Here is a 19,450-nt window from a genome sequence, read left to right on the forward strand (position 1 = left end):
GAGGATGGATTTTGTGGAATTTTCCGAATTCAAAGTCCACTAACTCATTCATTCCCTCAAATGTTTTGGAAAATTTCTCGAAATCCACCTTCAGGAAGGCCAGATCAAAAAATAAAATAACCAAATACCCCTATGTGTGCTGGTCTCATACAGGAGTTCACCTCTGCCCGTTACATTCGGCTGCGCCTCCAGCGAATCAGAACCCTCAACGCCGACCTTATGACCTTGAGTTCACAGCGTCCCGACACCATTGATGCCTTTGTCACCAGAAGGGTACTGTCTTTTTCTTTAAAAAAAAATTAAACCAAAGTATTTAAAGACAATTCCAACTGTACAACTGGATAAGATTCGTACATTACTTCCAGACGTTTTGAGTGACATCCATCACTCTTCACTCGTCACTTAGAGAGTCACTAGAAGAGCATACAGTAAGTCAAAGTAGTTTTGGCATGTAGAAAAGGAAAAACTGCCAAAATATTTTTATGATTTGATACTACAGTGAGAACTGCCCAAGAAGACCACTCAGGGGACTGATAAAACCTGGTCTATGTGGACAGGTGGTCGCTATAGACAGGATTTTTAATGCTTGTGTCAATGGAAAAAGTATACTTAAGGACCAGCAAAAAGTGGTCCCATTGGCATCACTTGTACAGGTTCAACTGTGTAAAAATTGTAATTTTGCTTCTTTTATATGTTACAATCAAACGTTATATGGCTATTCAAATGCTGATGAATACTTACCTGTCATGTTAATGTACATGTACAAGGTTTAGATACCACCTTGTATATCTTTAATACTGTAGCTTATGTAGCAGGTGTATTGAGTTCGTGGTCAGGTAGGAATTAACAGAATTTGTATGCTAATTTGGAGGACTGAGGGACAATTTTGATCATTTCCACAGTACTTCTACTCCATCAAAGATGTCTCTGTTGGAGGACAGTGTATCTGTTTTGGTCATGCCAAGGTCTGCCCACAAGTTCCAGGTGCCCAGGTGAGCATTCTTTTATGTTGTGAAACTGAACACCTTTCAGGGCTCAATACATTTTACTTAGTTTATATTCGTCCTTTCATTGGTAATTATTATTTTAGACAATGTCTACTCTGCTGGAAGCCAACATATATACATGTATATGATATCTACTAAACATAATTCTACCAGGGTACATGATTCCGCCACCCTGAAAAGATACGTCCAAACAGATCTCCAACTAATGTCCCCCAGTATAATGTACTCTGCATACAAATGTGTCTACACTGTGCATACCTGGTGGGTGCTGCACTAGAGATCTCTCAAACCCTCTGTTTCTATGTAACCCGGCGGATTAATGTTAATGGTGGCTTCCAGCTACAGAGTATAATTATAGCCCAATGTTATCTTTCATTTGGAAAGCAATATTTTTGCTTTCATAGTATGTAGAACGTTCAGTGCATCAGCTAAAGTTTGTACCTTGTGAATGTTGTAGACTCTGCGGTGCCAGTGTGAACACAACACCTGCGGTGAGAGCTGCGAACGCTGCTGTCCGCTCTTCAACCAGAAACCATGGCAACCCGGAACTGCCGAGAGCAGTAATGAGTGCGAAGGTGACATTATTTTTGGACATAGATTGAATCTCACAAGGCATACATTTTTCCATGTTGTGGAATGGTGAATAGTTTGAAACAATGTCTGCTATTATGCTATTGTTTGCAGTGTCATCCTACAGCTGTAAATCTTTTGATTTCTAAGCTAGCAGTCACCATGGCTGTCTTCAGCTTTAAATTTTTTTCCATCCCACTCATTGTTTGGGAGTGCAAATTGTTGATTTTTGCTGTTAAATCTATCATCTCATATACATTTCCATAAATTTCATGTCTTGAAGTTAAGAATTTGTGGACGAATGGGGTAAAAATTTCTTCCCATCCCAAAGACAAATTCCCATCCTGGGATGGAGGAACAATTATTGGTCCTGGAGACAGCCCTGTATAAAGCTACTGAATGCTTTTACTTTTTTCTCTGAAATTTTTTTTTTCTTTTGGCCGGTTAGTGACCAATAAAAAGAATGTTGGGTTGTTACCTGTTATTTTTGAATGACAGAAAACTTAATTTCTGATTTCTTTGCTGGCCTTCGGTTGGTTGGTGACCTTGAGTTAAGACACTGTTAATTAGAGTTATTGAGTGACACTAATGTTGGACCTGTGTTTCCCCAGCCTGCCAGTGCTTCGGCCATGCGGACGAGTGTTTGTACGACCAGGGTGTGGCCGACCGCAGGGAGAGCGTCAACATCCTCGGCATCTACGAGGGCGGCGGTGTCTGTCAGAACTGCAGGGTAGGGGGCTCTTCTTCTAAACTCAATACAGTCCTATTGTACCTGCACAAGTGACCACCTGTACATAATTATCACTTGGCCAACTCTTTTTTGACTACCTACATGTACATTGTAACCGTGGATTTGAGAAATGAATCTATCATGTGCAAGTATAGGTTTGTTTGTCTGAAAGCACATGGGCTTATGTCGCTCAAATTTCTGTTGTTCCTTGTTACAGGCTAACACCATGGGTAACAACTGTGAACAGTGCATTGACGGGTTCTACCGACCAGCAGGCATACCAAGGGACGATCCCAACCCATGCAGAGGTCAGTTTCTGTCATCAACGCATGTCAACAGTCATGCTGGGAAGATCCCTCTTAGGTTGACATTATAGTATGACCAAGCAAACACTATTTACCATATTTTCTTTATTCAAGTACACAGCTCAATGAAAGTAATATGCGCATCTCTAATGTGGGAAGTTGTAGACAAGCCCTCAAAGTAGAAAGCTCTGACCTGTAGTTTTCCAGGCTATAAATTATAAGTGCAATGTATCGTCATGTTCAGGCTAGTCACTTGGATACTTTGTAAAATGTGTAATAATTGAAAGAACTAACATTCCCCAGAAAGTCACAATGCTGACATTACAGTGTGACCAAGGAAACACCATTACCATATTTTCCCGACTGCTCGTGGCAATTACTTATTATATATAACATAATATACTTTGTATGACCATGACCTTACAGTAAAGTATTAATATGTCTATTTCCTCCAGAATGCCAGTGTAACCCTATTGGTGAAGACCCCGGCCGAAGGGGCCAGTGTGTGAAGGATGACACCAGGATCTCAGAGGGCTTGGTGAGACGTGCTCCATTCTTTCATATCTTACATTGATAAACCTGAAGTTGTAGTACAGCCAATGTTGTTCTAGGGATGTCCCTGTGGCTCAACTGGTAGCAGCCTCAAAGTTAAAGTTTTGTGGACAGGACATATCAGTCAGGGCTGCACCGTTTGGGAAGGGAGTCGTGAAAAGGTCCTGTGTTCAAGGCGGTGCCTCAAGCACATTGAAGGGGAAGGCCTAGCAACCCCTCCCTGTAAAGATATAGCCTGCTGGAGAAACAGTAAGGAAACGTCCTGCCTTTTGTGCCACTCAGGACTTCAAGAGTTTGAGCAAACTGAACAAATGTTGTTTTAACAGCACATTTTTTTACTTGTTGTACATGTAGGAGCCTGGCCAGTGTTACTGCAAGCCCGGTTTTGGTGGATCGAGCTGCGACCGCTGTGCCCGCGGCTACACGGGTTACCCCAACTGTGAACCGTGTGACTGTAGCGTCGCTGGCAGTTTGAACGAAGACGTCTGTGTTGGTCCATGTATCTGCAAGGTGAGACCTCTAGATCTTTGCTAAGACAAATTCCTTTGCATAGTTTACTGTTTTGAGAGAATGGGCAATTTGTATTACAGTACTAGTAACCATGTAAGTTTACTTTACATGTACTTTAGTTTTTAAACATTTTTCCTTGGCGTTTATCTGTACTTTGCAAAAATCAATGTCTGACCAAGAAGTTTCAAACTTTACTTTAAGTTGATAGGGCACTTGGTAGGTATTTGAAAACTGAAGACTGCTTTATTATCTTGTTCATGGTTTCAGAGTTACAGCTAACCAAAGTAGCCTCCCACCCACCCCTATAGTATTAGGCTATAGGCACTTTTTTCCCCTAGCAACCATGAATACCCTATTAAAGATAGTGTATTGTGAATCTTAAAATAGGTTGTCAAATATTTAACCTTCTCCCTGCTGCCTAACTCTGTAAACAAAAGGAAATTGGGTTCCAAAAACTACTTCAGAGTGCCAAAGGTTAATGAGTGCCAGGGGACAACAGATAAAAAATTGATCAAGTCAGTATGGTAAAACTTAGTAAGATATTTTACTTCTTGTTTCTTTCACAGTGACTGTAACTTTATGTTCACTGTTTTCACGGTCACCTCTGAACAGTGAATTTATAATCACAGTGAAAAAACCTATTGTTGCTTATGATTCATTCACACATCTGTTCTATAAATCACTTGCCGCCACCGTGAAGTTCATGTTCAGGTAAAATGTCTATTTTCCTTATACCGTGAAGATAAAGTGAATTACAGTATACGCTCCTGAATGTCATGCAATCACAATTTGTGATTTGTCATCCCACTTCCTAACAGGACAATGTTGACGGTCAGTTTTGTGATCGCTGCAAAGCTGGGTTCTATAGCCTGCAAGAGAACAACTTGTACGGCTGCCAGCCTTGTTTCTGCTTCGACGTCACCAACCAGTGTCAGAGTGTGCCGTGGTACAGGGAACAGGTACGGAAGGAACCTTCATTTTTACCTCCATGGTATGGCGGAAGTTGAAAAGAAATTTATCAAGAGTATGAAGACAGTAACATTTCTTATGATGTAATTGAACTCTTTTGATCATGGCCAAAATGTAAGCCTTCTTTTGATAGGAACACAGAAGTACAGCTTAACAGGAATATTGCAATGATTATCTCTTTTGTGTTCACAGCAATCTACAAACATTTGCAAGTTTTAGTCAAAGCACATTTTTTGCTATTTTGTCTCCAGCTGCTAACTAAGTTAAACTGTATTATAACTTAGTTAAGACAACGAAAAAAGTGTAATTTTCTATTTATACATTTTGTGTTTTTGTCCCTGTAAATGTTGGCTCTCGAAATCAGCCATGCTGCCTGAGAGACTGTGTAGTGTCTTGTTACACTTGCAAATAAATAAATAAATAAATAAATAAGCTGCTAACTTATGTGAGTTAAAAGGAACCTTCATTTTTACCTCCATGAGAATGGAGGTATTGTTTTGGGCCAGAATCACAGAATCACAAGAATCACAAACAGACACACAGACAAACAGACACGTTTGTCTGTGTGTCTGTTTGTGATTCTTGATAATTGTGGTCAGCATAACTCAAGAATTGTTCACCATCACCATCGAAGTTTGCCAGCTATGTGTGTGTGGCTTCACCAGATCTTCTTAACTGTTGGGGTGGAAAAAAATTTCACCCTATTGGTCCAAAAAATCTGAAAAATGTATTTTTGTAAGCTGAAAATGACAGATTTTACAACGAAAATCAACAACATTGGCTTCCCAAAAAAATGAGTGGGACAAAATAAAAAAGTTGGAGACAGCCCTGAACCATACACGATTCAGGGCGAGACTCAGCATATTTCCCCCCTTCGTACATCGGTCCCCAGAAAGTGTGAAATGGAACGAAATGGAACGAAATGGAATGAAATGCTGACCCTCTTACATGTATGTACGTTTGCAACTTGTACAAAATAAAGATGATTTCCCCTCCTCCTAGATCACCACCATGCAGGGGTGGACAGTCAGGGCGCCCCAGGGGGACAGGTTTGTGTACCCCAGGGACGACGGCTTCAACCGCATCACTGTGCCGCACTTCGAAGCTGCCCGGGACCTGGGGAGTCTGTACTACTGGAGTGCTCCGAGGGAATACCTCGGCAACCAGGTTAGAATACAAAAATTGGAGCTTAACCTCCTTGCTTAAACTTTCCTACTTTCAAAAATAGTATGATGCTTGTTGAGTATAATATTGAAAAATATACTGACAGGTCACAGGCATGGTAAAAGATAAACTTGCGTGCTTGAATCAACAGTCAAAGAGGAGTCAGTTTCAACTTCAAGTGAGTGTCACATTGTTGGACAACTCAGTAACATCTCAGACCATGCTGACACATGTTTATTTCCCAGTTGGAGTCGTATGGCGGAGTCCTGCGGTACTCAGTGTCATACCGGATATCTGACAGAGGTGATATCCCAGACCCCTCAGCAAGACCTACCATGGACATTGATGTTATTATGGAGGTAAGGGATTACCAAAAAATATAAGCTCATTGCATCGAACAGACAAAGACATTTGCATTTATTCATAAATTGGTGTATGGTGTTCAAGTTGTCTCTGCATTGGTACAATGTGGTTTTAGATCCAAACTGTACCACATCTTTTGAAGGATATCTTACTTCAATAAATCAATGGTGTTTTCCTTTGACAACATTAAAGTACAGTACAGTCAAACCTGGATTAAACAAGCACTCCAGGGACTGAGGAAAAATGGTTGCTGAGGACAGGTGGTCGTTCAGGACAGGGTGGGGTTAACTATGTAAAAATGGATGGGACTGTTTTAATGTGGCTTGTGACTGGAGGGGGTAGCCTGCACCAGTTGGTTGCCCACTCAGGTTTGACTGTACCTTGATCTTGTTATGTAAACCATGCCTTTATCTAACTGGTGGCATTGCGGTGGTGCAGTGGCAGGGTGTTTGGCCTAGAACCCAGGGTCCCCTGATTTGTCTTGTTGATGTTGTGCCCTTGGGAAACCTTGAAGGTACTTTACACAACTTTCCTCACTTCACTCAGGTGAAAATGAGTACCTAGCTTCGATTAGGGACATCCCTCGGATAGGACGTTAAATGGAAGTCCCTTGTTTCAGGAGAGCCAAACCTTGAGCACGTAAAAGAACCCACCACGCTTATCAAAAAGAGTAGGGGTCCTTCCCGGTGTGAGTGGATCAAATATATCTGTCCAGATATGCAGCTTGTACTCTTAGGTATAAACCTGGTGTGTTACGCCAAGAGGCGGTTTACCGGGTACGCAATACAGACAATACAAACAACGTGGCTTGCAACTGGAGGTGGTAGCCTGCGCCAGGTAGTTGCCCGGTCAGGTTTGACTGTACCTTAATCTTGTTATATTCATGCCTTTATCTAACTGGATCATTTCGCCATAGGGTAGTGGCAGGAGCATCACATATACAGAGAACAGACTAATTGGCCCCAGTGTGGAGGAGACCGTCACCGTCTACCTCATCCCCAGCGGGTGGAGAGAGTACGCCGACCCCAACTCCGCCTTCAACGCCGGCGCAAGAATCTCCCGCACGGAGCTCATGACGGTCCTGGCAGATGTGACCAAGCTGCTGATCAGGGCAACATACAACACCAACCCTGTGGAATCAAGGTAAAGCTGAGCTTAATACAATGCTTTCTTCCAACGCTAAGGTATTCAATCAATCGTTTGCAGGCATCAGTGTCTGATGCATGGCGGCTGCAGACATGCATAGGGCTCGCCAGGCTGGTCTGCTCTCGGCATAGACCCTCCAGTCGGTTCTGGTGATCCCCAGCCCCTGGAGCGAGTATTCACTTATCAAATTTTTAATGACCAATGTCGCCTACTTCAGCATCAATAATGACTAGTTATTTCCGAATGTAAATTCGCGTAAGTTATAGACACCTGACTTTATTGACACAATTGTCTTTACGGATACGTAGCGTCAGCAATTGGTCAAACGTGCCAGGAAGTTTTACGTTCGGAAGTGATTGGTCATTATTGATCCTGAAGAAGGCAACAGGGGCCGTTGAAAATTTGATCCGTGAATACCTTTAAGTTGGTGTTGGAAGAAAGTTTAGCATTGTACTATGATTACTACCAACACAGATGAGCTTCCATGATAATTAGAGCTGAGCTGTTCTAGCCTGTCTCCTTTTTTTTCTGTCCCACTCATGGGAGCCCATGTTGTTTCTTTTTGTTGTAACATTAAAATATGTCACTTTAAGCTTACAAAAATACATTTTCATCTATTTCATGTCATGAAGTTCAGATATTTGGGACAGATCGTGTGAAATTTTTGTCTGTCCTAACAAGCAAGGACAGAGGGACAGGTCTTGAAGACAGTCCTGAGCTTGTGACTGATCTGTGATCAAGTCCTTAATTTTCAAACATTTCTGTAATTTCTTTTTGCAAATGTGGCGTCATGTCTTCGTAATGGTTAGGGTGTTTGGCCTAGAATTCAGAGGTCCTGGGTTCGAATCCCCTGTCATGCCACCGATGTTGTACCCTAAGGAATTTCTTTAGGCACTTTGCATGACATTCCTCACTTCACTCAGGTTGAAATGAGTACCTAGGTTTGGTTAGGGACGTCCGTCGGCTAGAAAGTTAGATGGAGGTCCTGTGTTAAACTTTGAGGAGAGCCACACTTCGAGCACATTTCAGAACCAACCACATCTAAAAAATTAAACAATATACCAGAATTGTCGGAATACACCACCTGTAGATTTTGTGTCTTATTTGAGATTTTCTAGGTCAGAATCTACATTTGTACACTTTGCAACAAAAATGATCAACTTATCATTGTATTGTATTGTATTAAAGTCTAAGCATGGACATGATGTGAATGTTTGTTTCTCACAGCTTGAGTTCCGTAACCATGGAGTCAGCTTCCCAAGATGCTGTGGGCCCCACTTTGGCGTCCGATGTGGAACAGTGTCAGTGCCCGATTGGTTACACCGGCCTGTCCTGTGAAGGCTGCATCAGGGGCTACCGTCGTGTGAACGGGCAGCTGTACGGAGGGCAGTGCGAACCCTGTCAGTGTAATGGCCACGCAGAAGAGTGTGACGATGTGACGGGCACATGTTTGGTAAGATCAGCAACTAGCTAGTCTCTATTTTGAATAATGATAAGCTATGAGAGATCAATATGATCTGACATGTCTAGTCTTTCTTAACATAGACAACTACTATATACATGGTGAAGCAGTCCTAAAGCCGGGGTCACAATTCATGCAAGCGTCGGCCGACTTTGTAGATCGCCCAAAGCTCGGGCGACGTCCGTCAAACACTAAAAACTAAAAATCCTCCATGAGATGGTACCATCTCATGGACATGGACGAAGTCAGTATCCACTAACCTGGTAAAAGGCCAATATTTAGATCAATTTTTATTTCTAAAAATCGCCCGAAGCCCGCGTAATTGACAGGACGTCAGCCTTATTGCGGCCGAAAATGTACATTTGAAGCTCGCCAACACGTCGGCCGAGCTGAATTTCTTATTTTTGACGGGGACTTTAGGACGGGATGTAAAGCTGTGGTCCACTGTTCATTGTGCTTCACAGTTGAAAAGAGCTAGAGGAATTTCCCTGGTACAATGAACCTGTAAATACTGCACATACTGTAGCATCTGAGCATCTGTCTTCTCTGTTGCAATTAGTGAAGATTAGCTTGCTGGTAAAAGATCACTTTTCACTAAGTTCAAATTCTGCCCTTGCCCAGTTCTGTCAGCACAACACAGCCGGGCGGAACTGCGAGGTCTGCGCTCCCGGTTACTACGGAGACGCCACACGGGGCACGCCCGACGACTGCTCCCGCTGCGCCTGCCCCCTGGTAGAGGACTCCAACAACTTCAGCCCCACCTGTGTGGCGATGGACGGGGGCGTCTTCTGTGATCGCTGCCCACCTGGATATGAAGGCTTCCAATGTGAAAAGTAAATGTCAACTTTTCAGTCGCTTATTGTTTAACATTCTTTCTGCCTCTTTGCCCTGTATTCAATGTAAATTTGGTCAAATTGTGATATGAAGGCTTTCAATGTGAAAAGTAAATGTCAACTTGTTTAACCTTCTCCCTGCTACCTAACCCCGTAATGTGCATGAATGATGGGTGAAGTGTAAGTGCTGAGTGTATGCATTATAACTCTTGTGTCAATGGCGATAATTATCTAAGGGCCTAGTGGTCTTTATGTAAAAAAGGTGATCACTTGTATAGGTTTGACTGTAGTCAATTTTTCCACCTTTTCTGTTGGTATCATCATTGACTTGATGTTCCATTGTTTATCATCACCAGGTGTGCTGACGGCTATTTTGGCAACCCCCTCGAGGTGGGCAACCTGTGCAAGCAGTGCACCTGTAACGGTAACATCGACCCTTCCGACGAAGGCAACTGCGACACCATCACCGGCGAGTGTCTGAAGTGCGTAGGGAACACAGCTGGCGACGAGTGTGAACGTTGTGCCGACGGCTACTTCGGAGATGCCATCAACGCCAAGAACTGTCAGCGTGAGGAATTTAACCTTCCTGTGCATTTCTGCTGCACACCTATGTTTCTGTTGAGAATTTGAATTGATCTCAGAACCAATCAGTATAGACAGGGTGAACGGTGTATTTGATAACTTAAAGTTATTCTTTTAAAGTTACAACTGTCATTCTGTGATTTCATTTACTTGATGCAAAAGAGAATGACTGGAATGAATGGAAGGTTTGGTTTTTAACTTTAATCATTATTAAAGAAATCTTTTCACCTCTTCTCTGGCACCTGTGCATTGGTAGTTCAGTATGTAGAAGGCTCAATGCTGTTGCTTTACATGTTTGTGCTGTAGGATGCCTTTGCCACCCCCGTGGTTCGTACCAGGAGGACTGTAACCTGAACTCCGGCCAGTGTCGCTGCAGACCCAACGTGGTGGGACGGGACTGTGACCAGTGTGCCGTGAGTTCCCGTTTAACCTGTTGTTACAATCACAGTAAAGCTGACGATGTATCATTTCTTAAGCTGACGATGTATCATTTCTTAAGCAAAATAGAACTCTTATCTCCAATACCAAATTTTTGGACAATCCAAATTTTCGACAGTCCAGCTCCAGTCTTTGTGAAAGAATGAGCAATCCACTGCTGCTATGACATCATGTTATGCAGCTCCACCAATGTTGTGCCCAATTGGGAAAAGGCACTTTAAATGACTTTCCTTACTCCACCAAAGTGCAAAAACGGGTATATTATGTGTGGGTCACGACATAAGCAATAGCTGCCTGTGTCCCTCGTGTATAACACATTCTGATAAAATGAAATGAAATAAAAAATTAAAATCAATGCCACAGAGCTAGCAGTAAAAGGAGACACTCAACAAAATCATACTGCAATCTAGTCCAATAAACGCAACAAGGAGTATTCATTAAGTATCCCAGGCCTGCAGTCTTCAACACTTCTATGAAGGCCTATATATAGCTATAGTCTGTTACATTGTACCTCTTCGTCCCTACAGGTGGGGTTCTTTGGCATTGACTCCGGGGAGGGCTGTACAGCCTGTAACTGTGACGGTACGGGCTCCCTGTCCACCCAGTGTGACGAGGACGGTCAGTGTCGCTGCAAACCTGGGGTCGGAGGAAAGCAGTGTGACCGCTGCGACGTTGGCTTCTATGGCTTCTCTGAGGACGGATGCAAGGGTAAGAAAATCATGTTGTTGAATTTTTAGATAATAATGTTATTGTCTCTGCTGCCTAACTCCCTGCTGTAACCAATACGGAATTGGGTGCCAAATGGCTAAAGGTAAAGTGTTTTAGTTTGAATGTCGTCTTTTGTTTAAATGCAGTTGTTATATATTTAGGGTTACTTGATTGTGTCAGTGAATGGTGCACACCCCCAGTTCTTCCACAGCTGGAGTCTTTGGAGTAAGGTGTTTTTAGCGGCTGTTCTGTGCCCAATTATGCAATTATTAATGCAGAAATATTCGTGGTGGTTTTATGTTGAACGTTTTTTGCAGTGAACTCTTTACCGCAAACTTAAAACCACTGCAAAAAGCCGTTCCATTGTATGACTGTAGTGCTACTATTGTTTCAAACGCAAACTCAAAACCACCGCGAACACTCTATTTTCTTCCTACCATGAAATTGAATCACTGCAAAGTAACATTTCTGCATTTACACTACTTTAAGTTAGTGTAGTGGATGCAGCTAATGTGTATTTTCTGTTTTGGAAAGACTCCATGTTTTTTTTTCTTACCTGTGACTAATTGTGCTGTTTTCCAGCCTGTAACTGCCCCCGTACTGGCGGTTTCTGTGACGACCAAACCGGAGACTGCATCTGCCCGCCGAACACAGAAGGCAACCGTTGCGAGAGCTGTAAACCAGAGACCTTTGGCTGGGACGGGCTGAACGGCTGTACCCCCTGTGACTGTGATCCTGTCGGATCAGAAGGGAGCGACTGTGATCTGACCACTGGACAGTGCAAGTGAGTGGTGTGCAATGGTCCAAGTCCTTCTGTCTGGACTTGGTGATTCACTGAAAAGCTCCTGAATGGAGGCCTAGCACTTGGCAAACCTCCGTCTCGTATCAACCATACGGCGATTTACATCATTCACTCATGATCAGATGGGAGACCTGGCGCATCCCTGTCTTGTATCAGCCAACGGAAGAGTATGTCACCCCGTAAAGGAAAGGAAAGGAAAGTGATCTCGAACCAGTTTAGCTCAAATGAACTCAATGAACAGATGAGCTAATCTTCCACTGGTCGTGACAGAGAAGACAGACGCTATGTACAGTATTAGGTTCATTGTACCGGGGAAATTTCCCTAGCTCTTTTCGACAAACACAATGAACAGTGGACCACAGCTTAACGTCCTGTCCTAAGGACTGTGACCCTTTCCGATAGCGTGCATGTCGGGTGAGCGACACAGCCGGGATCGAATTCGGGGCTTCTAGTTCCTGAGGCAAGGTCGCTAACCACTGGACCATGCACGCTACTCGTAAGGGGCGGTATAACCCTGATGTTGCAATAAGCACGCCAACTGATGATGAAGAATGAAACTAACAGCTGTTTCTTTCCCATTTTTAGGTGCCTTAATGACTTCAGTGGCCGTCAGTGCAACATGTGCCAGTTTGGTTTCCACGACTTCCCCAACTGTCGGGAGTGCACCTGTAACCAGGCAGGGACTGATCCCAACACCTGCAACGCCAACGATGTCTGTGCTTGTGCTGACAACGGGACATGCTCGTGCAAGGTAGGAGTCTCGTGTCTATATTGTTGCCTCCGTGTAGGGAGGCTTTGTTTTCGGTGTGTCTGTGTGTGTCCGTAACTATTTGAATTCACTTTCAGTAGAGTGGCAGAAAGTGAGTGGAAAGATGGTGTCACTGCAAAGGTCAAACTTGCAAAAAGGACATGAGATATCAGACATTGCAGGTCAAGTCAGGTCAGTCAGGGGGCCAATGGAAGAGGCTACTAATTCTTGGGATTCCGAAGTTTTTTTTTATCTGTATATTTTGCACTGTAATTAGATGAGTCCTAGCGAGCTCTCTAGAATGGTATCAACATCTGAATCAGCTTGATGCAATGAATGATTTCTGCAAACACTAAACACATCTCAAATATAAGTGTTTGAAAATCTGAAGCCAGCCATTATTTCAAATCTTCCGAACAAGCGCGATTCCGACCGATAAGTCATGAAAGCTTCCAGAGAATCAATCACATGGTCATGGCTCAATGTGCTCGGGCATTGTGACCTCACACGGCCAGAAGTTACCAAAAATTGTCAACAGAAAACGGTTACGGCTGGATTCTGGGCTGATTATTGGGTGTGGTACCAATAAATAAAATTCTCCTTTTGCGACTTGTTTCTGTGCTCTTTTTAAACGCCCAAAGTATGAAATAATGATGCAAGTGTGCTAATATGGGGAAGTAAATGTCAATTTTGTATAGATTACTTTATCCAGAATATTTCCAGTTTGACCCCCTGAAATTGCTTAGGGCACCTTTAAGGGATGGTTGTAAGGCCCTGCTGTAAAGGGCTTCTTTTAGTCCTCTTTCAGTCCCCATTAAGTTAGTGCTTTTCCCACAGCCCAACACGGAAGGTAAATCCTGCACCCTCTGCAAGGAGGGCAGCTTCAACCTTGAGGAGGAGAACCCCAACGGCTGCACCAGCTGTTTCTGCTTCGGCATCACCGACCAGTGCAGGCAGGCCAACCTGGTCACAGAGCAGGTAGGCATTCATTTCAGCTTCTTGAGCACAGAAAGCACTGATACAGATTCTGAAGTAGCAAGCAATATCTTCTGTACATGCATGAGAACCAGCAAGTAGTTGTATGAAACCTTTTTTTTTCTAGAGCTCTTGTTGTAGCTTTTCATGATTGAGTTGTGATCCCCTATTTTCTATTGTTGTCACTTGACCCGGTCATATGAAATGTTCACACATGGCACAACACAGCTAAACACACCAATCACTTAAGTACCAATGTTTAAGTGTACTGTTCATGAGAACCAGCAAGAAGTTGTTTCCCAATTGTATATAGTAATTGTTGTATCAAAACTTTTTCTTCTAGAGTTGTTTAGAGCTTTTGATGCATTAGGGCATGGTGTAGCCAGGTACTACAGTGTAAAAATGTAACGCAGAAATGTTCACGTTGATTTTATGTTAACGGTTTTTGCGGTAAGCTCTTTGCTGTGAACTTAAAACCACCGTGAATTTTTTTGGCATCCAACCCCCTCGTCTACTATTGTCTCAAATGTGAACTAAAAACCACCACGAACACTCCGTTTTCTCCCTACCACGAAATTAAAACCATGCAAACTTAAATGCATTTTACAGTATCATACGAAAATTGTACATGCCTGTGACATCTCAATGTTGAATTCCATTTACAGGTGACACCTGATGCTGACAACAACAACTTCTTCCTGAGCAACATCCGCCGCACTCAGCAGAGCCAGAGAGGCCTGACTATCAGGGAAAATGAGGTTGAAGTGAACGCTCAAGAGCTGCCTTTCTTGCCTGTCTACTTAAACCTTCCCGACGTCTTCCTTGGCAACAAGGTATTACTAAGTTCTTGGGTCAAAGCTGTCGAAGGGTTTACAGCTACAGTAACTGTAACATTATCTATCTTGTGAGGTAGCATGTGTAGTCCAGTGGTTAGCGATCTTGCCTCTGGAACTAGATTAGCTGCGAGTTTGATCCTGGCTGTGTCACTCACCTGACATGCACGCTACCGGAAAGGGTTGCAGTCCTTAGGACGAGATGTTAAGCTGTGGTCCAATGTTCCATTGTGCTTGTCAAAAAGAGCTAGGGGAATTTTCCCGGTACAATGAACCTGTAAATACATTGCATAGCATCTGTCTTCTCTGTCACGACCAGTGGAAGATTAGCTCTTCAGTGAGCTTAACTGGATCAAGATCACTTTCCTTTTTTCCTGAAGTCTCATCAGAGTTTGTGAGCGTGCCAATTGAAAAGTGTTTCACAAAGTTGCTTCACTGTAAAGCACACATCATGTTGGCCAAACAGATATGACCATCAAACCACAACATATATGTGCAACATAGGAGCTAACCGTTATTGAGAACATTTTTTTGGCCTATGTTAAACTTACAATTGCACGGGAAAGCTACTGTAACATGTATGCAGGAGAGGAGCTTCTGGGCTGCCAAGGTGGTTCGAATGGCAGAGGAAGACTGGCACCCAACATAAGTCAAGTCTGTCCCTGGTGTTAGATACTATTCACATTAACAGGTGTGCCTGTCCTTGGTACTGAATGCCATTCACACTGACACAAGCGCCTGTCCTCATTGCTGGAATGCTATTCCCATCTACTCAAGTATCTGTCAATGTATATCTCTTCCATACAAGCCAAACCTCTGTGCAACGTTTCTGCCAGACAGTTTTCTAGCAGCAATAAGTTCAAAATTGTAAAAGTCTTACAAAACAGTGGCAGTCAACTTGCCCAACAGTGTCTACTTGTCAAAGATGCCAAATCTCTTTCAGATCACGTCCTATGGAGGTAAATTGAAGTACACAGTGGAGTATGAAGAGGACCCGAATGCCCCGCCCGGTGCCGAGAACACCATCAGCCAACAGGAGGACGGTCCGCAGGTGGTCATCCACGGCATCGACACCGCCATCATACTGGACATCCCAGAAGTCATCGCCGCTGTTCCCGCCAGACACGAGATCGATCTTGTGGAGGTACTCGTTGTTAACCTTATTTTGACAATAGATGTTGGATTAATGAGGCTGTATGGATGAGGGGGATATAAACTTGGTTGCATTTGAGACAGCATTCTTCACACTTCAGCAGTGACACATACACCCACAGCTGTAGCTGCAGTGTAAAGTAGAACCAATTAGCATTGCCCTGAGGAAGGTGACAGATGGTCACCAAAACTTTGCTCTCTCGTTGTACACATCAGAAAGGAAAATAATACAATAACTGAAAACACAATAACAAACTCTAGCTGAGGAGACTGATGATGATGTAATAAAATCAAGCAATTGGATTCAATTCTGTAAATTTAAATCTACTTCTAAAAAGTCTAGATCAGTTTTATTCACATTTTCAGCAGCATTTTCTTTTTTGTCACTAAAGGAAATTGTGTTTTTCTCTTGCAGTTTAAATGGCAGCTGTACCAGTCCCTCCTGAGTCGTACTCCGACCCGCGCTGAGCTGATGATGATCCTACAGAACATCCAGGCCATCCTCATCAAAGCTACGTACGGACGCAGCATGCTCAGATGCAAGTAAGTACAGCAGGCACTGCCAGTAGTTAGATGTGTAGTATCATTTGTAGTCTTGCTGTTTATCCGTCAACCATTAACCAAACTCATTGTTGAAGAAACACAATACAACAGTTCTAAAGCAACTGGATAAATTTTAATAACAGTCAGACATTTCAGACAGCATCTACTATCATTCATTAGTGTGTGGAGATAGCAAATGCTGCCTGAGATGTCAGGCCATTTACAAAACTTATCCAAAGGAAAGTAAAGTGATCTCGAACCAGTTTAGCTCAAATGAACTCAATGAACAGATGAGCTAATCTTCCACTGGTCGTGACAGACGCTATGTACAGTATTTACAGGTTCATTGTACCAGGGAAATTCCCCTAGCTCATTTCGACAAGCACAATGAACAGCTGACCACAGGTTAACATCCCATCCTAAGGACTGTGACCCTTTCCGGTAGCGTGCATGTCAGGTGAGCGACACAGCCGGGATCGAACCCGGGGCTTCTAGGTCCAGAGGCAAGATCACTAACCACTGGACTAAGCACGCTACCTGTATCTTGGGTAACTTTTTTTACAGGTAATTTTATTACCTGGATGTCTAACCTTCATTGACGCATTGTTGAAGAAGTTTAGTTTAATAACTTAATGAGTGTTACTTTCATGTCCACAGGATCAGCAATGTCTCTTTGGACATTGGTCGTGAAAGCCGATCCAACGACACTGGTCGGGAGCCCCCTACTGACAGTGTGGAGGAGTGCATGTGTCCCCCTGGGTACACTGGGCTGTCGTGCCATGTAAGTCACTCTTCTCAACTGGACAATGAATGAATGAAGACCGTTGCCAAATAACAATTACTCAAGCAACTGGATATAATTTAGGAAACAGTCAGACGTTTCAAGTAGCATCCAAGTAACAACCCTTTCCAAAATTTATCCAGTTGCTTGAGCAACTGTTATTTGGCATATCATATTACCTGGATGTCTAACCTTCATCAACAAATGAAGACCTTTATTGCAAATTTTTGCCACACTGGGCTAACATTGAGTTAATTCAATTTTCTACTCGCTTTTTAGTCAAACATGTAGTAGAAGTAAAGGAACAGGTAATACATTTTTACCTGTTTATACTGACCACCTGTTCTCGAATACAAGATATTGGTCCCCTGAGTGGTCCTCTTGGGCAGGTGTGACTGTACTGTAAATGCAGAAATGTTCGTGGTGTTTCTATGTTCGCAAGTTTTGCAGTGAACTCTTTACTGAGAACTTAAAACCACCACAAAAAGCCATTCCATTGTGTGACTGTATAGTGCTACTATTATTTCAAACGCAAACTCATAACAACCGCGAACACTCCATTTTCTCCCTTCTGCAAACTTTAATCCCCGTGAACATTTCTGCATTTACAGTTGTATTACATGTAGTAACAGTGGTAAAAAGAGGCAATCTTTGGGTTACTCTGATAAAGGGTTTAAAGCCTGGCTGAAAGGCTGACTGCTGCAAGAAACAGACGAGCCTGGAGACAGATGTCCATCTTCACTGCTAACTTGTCCCCCCAACGACTCGGAGGTTAAGGGACTAGGTTGGTAGGTAGGTAGGATAAAGGGTTCTTTTGGTAAAGCTGTTGGTTTGTTTCAGGAATGTGCTGAAGGCTACAGACGAGTGGTGAACGGGCTGTACTTAGGCCGCTGTATCCCGTGTGACTGCAACAACCACAGTGCAGAGTGTGACCAGATCACAGGGATCTGTGAGGTGAGTGTGTGTTCTGTTCATGGGAACTTCCCTCCAACATCTAACTGTGGAAAAGAAAAAAAGAGGGTTCAATTTGTTATTTCTGCCATAGTTCAGAATGAAAGATACTAAATTCATTTTTCAGGGTGAAATCTGAAGTTTGAAATACAACAGTGCCACCAAAATATTACACACAGGATCTTTCATCATCCTTTTGGACCAAAAGTTTTATTCATCTTACGCATTCGAACATTCATGGCTTCGAATCGCTAGGTTAGAGAACACACAGATAGAATGGTTAACGGGTTCCAATGCTGGCTATATGTTAGGTCCTTGGGAAAGGCACTTTGCACGACTGCCCCTATGGCCTTTTAAAAGGCAATGAGACTACCTTTACCTACCTTTAGGACTTAGGGCACAAAGCTGTATAGATTAATGATTCTGTAGAGTGTTAAGTGTAAAACTATATGTTATGCTTGCCTCAGAACTGTGACGACAACACAACTGGTCAGAACTGTGAGAACTGCGCAGATGGATTCTTCGGCAACGCCGTCCCAGGAGCTGACGATTCCGGCTGCAAGCGCTGCGCCTGTCCTCTAGCCAATGATGAGAACAAGTAGGTCTCTTCCGTACAAGGAAAACTTCTGTGCAACATTTCTGCCATTCACACTAACGCAGGTGTCTGTCCACGGTGTTGAATGTCATTCACACAGACACATGTGTCTGTCCTTGTGCTATCTAACATCCACACTAGCACATGTGTCTGTCCTCAGTGCTGAATGGCATTTACACTAACACAGGTGTCTGTCCTTGGTGCTGAATGCAATTTACATTAACACAGATGTCTGTCCTTGGTGCTGAATGGCATTTACACTAACACATGTGTCTGTCCTTGGTGCTGAATGCCATGTACACTTACACAGGTGTCTGTCCTTGGTACTGAATGCCATTTACACTAACACAGGTATCTGTCTTTGGTGCTGAATGGCATTTACACTAACACATGTGTCTGTCCTTGGTACTGAATGCAATTTACATTAACACAGATGTCTGTCCTTGGTGCTGAATGGCATTTACACTAACACATGTGTCTGTCCTTGGTACTGAATGCAATTTACATTAACACAGATGTCTGTCCTTGGTGCTGAATGGCATTTACACTAACACATGTGTCTGTCCTTGGTGCTGAATGCAATTTACACTAGCACAGGTGTCTGTCCTTGGTGCTGAATGCCATTCACACTAACACAGGTATCTGTCCTTGGTGCTGAATGCCATTTACACTAACACAGGTATCTGTCTTTGGTGCTGACTGCCATTTACACTAACACAGGTGTCTGTCCT

General features: G+C 43.1%; 1 protein-coding gene across 1 annotated transcript in view; it reads left to right on the forward strand.

Moving 5' to 3' along the window:
* LOC136426561 (laminin subunit alpha-2-like) overlaps positions 1-19,450 on the forward strand; it is a 56,961-nt gene that overhangs the window by 3,203 nt on the left and 34,308 nt on the right. Inside the window, exons 5-29 of the mRNA XM_066415225.1 lie at positions 154-273; positions 903-992; positions 1,465-1,582; positions 2,189-2,307; positions 2,525-2,615; positions 3,068-3,150; positions 3,519-3,674; positions 4,493-4,633; positions 5,646-5,810; positions 6,053-6,166; positions 7,087-7,313; positions 8,544-8,769; positions 9,400-9,611; positions 9,968-10,179; positions 10,500-10,606; positions 11,159-11,339; positions 11,922-12,123; positions 12,727-12,892; positions 13,727-13,867; positions 14,530-14,697; positions 15,641-15,841; positions 16,265-16,392; positions 17,050-17,173; positions 18,014-18,127; positions 18,592-18,722. Coding sequence (XP_066271322.1) covers positions 154-273; positions 903-992; positions 1,465-1,582; positions 2,189-2,307; positions 2,525-2,615; positions 3,068-3,150; positions 3,519-3,674; positions 4,493-4,633; positions 5,646-5,810; positions 6,053-6,166; positions 7,087-7,313; positions 8,544-8,769; positions 9,400-9,611; positions 9,968-10,179; positions 10,500-10,606; positions 11,159-11,339; positions 11,922-12,123; positions 12,727-12,892; positions 13,727-13,867; positions 14,530-14,697; positions 15,641-15,841; positions 16,265-16,392; positions 17,050-17,173; positions 18,014-18,127; positions 18,592-18,722 — 3,737 coding nt within the window. The remainder of the gene's footprint in view (positions 1-153; positions 274-902; positions 993-1,464; positions 1,583-2,188; positions 2,308-2,524; positions 2,616-3,067; positions 3,151-3,518; positions 3,675-4,492; positions 4,634-5,645; positions 5,811-6,052; positions 6,167-7,086; positions 7,314-8,543; positions 8,770-9,399; positions 9,612-9,967; positions 10,180-10,499; positions 10,607-11,158; positions 11,340-11,921; positions 12,124-12,726; positions 12,893-13,726; positions 13,868-14,529; positions 14,698-15,640; positions 15,842-16,264; positions 16,393-17,049; positions 17,174-18,013; positions 18,128-18,591; positions 18,723-19,450) is intronic.

This window comes from Branchiostoma lanceolatum, chromosome 2 (assembly GCF_035083965.1).
Source record: "Branchiostoma lanceolatum isolate klBraLanc5 chromosome 2, klBraLanc5.hap2, whole genome shotgun sequence".
Taxonomy (NCBI): Eukaryota; Metazoa; Chordata; class Leptocardii; order Amphioxiformes; family Branchiostomatidae; genus Branchiostoma; species Branchiostoma lanceolatum.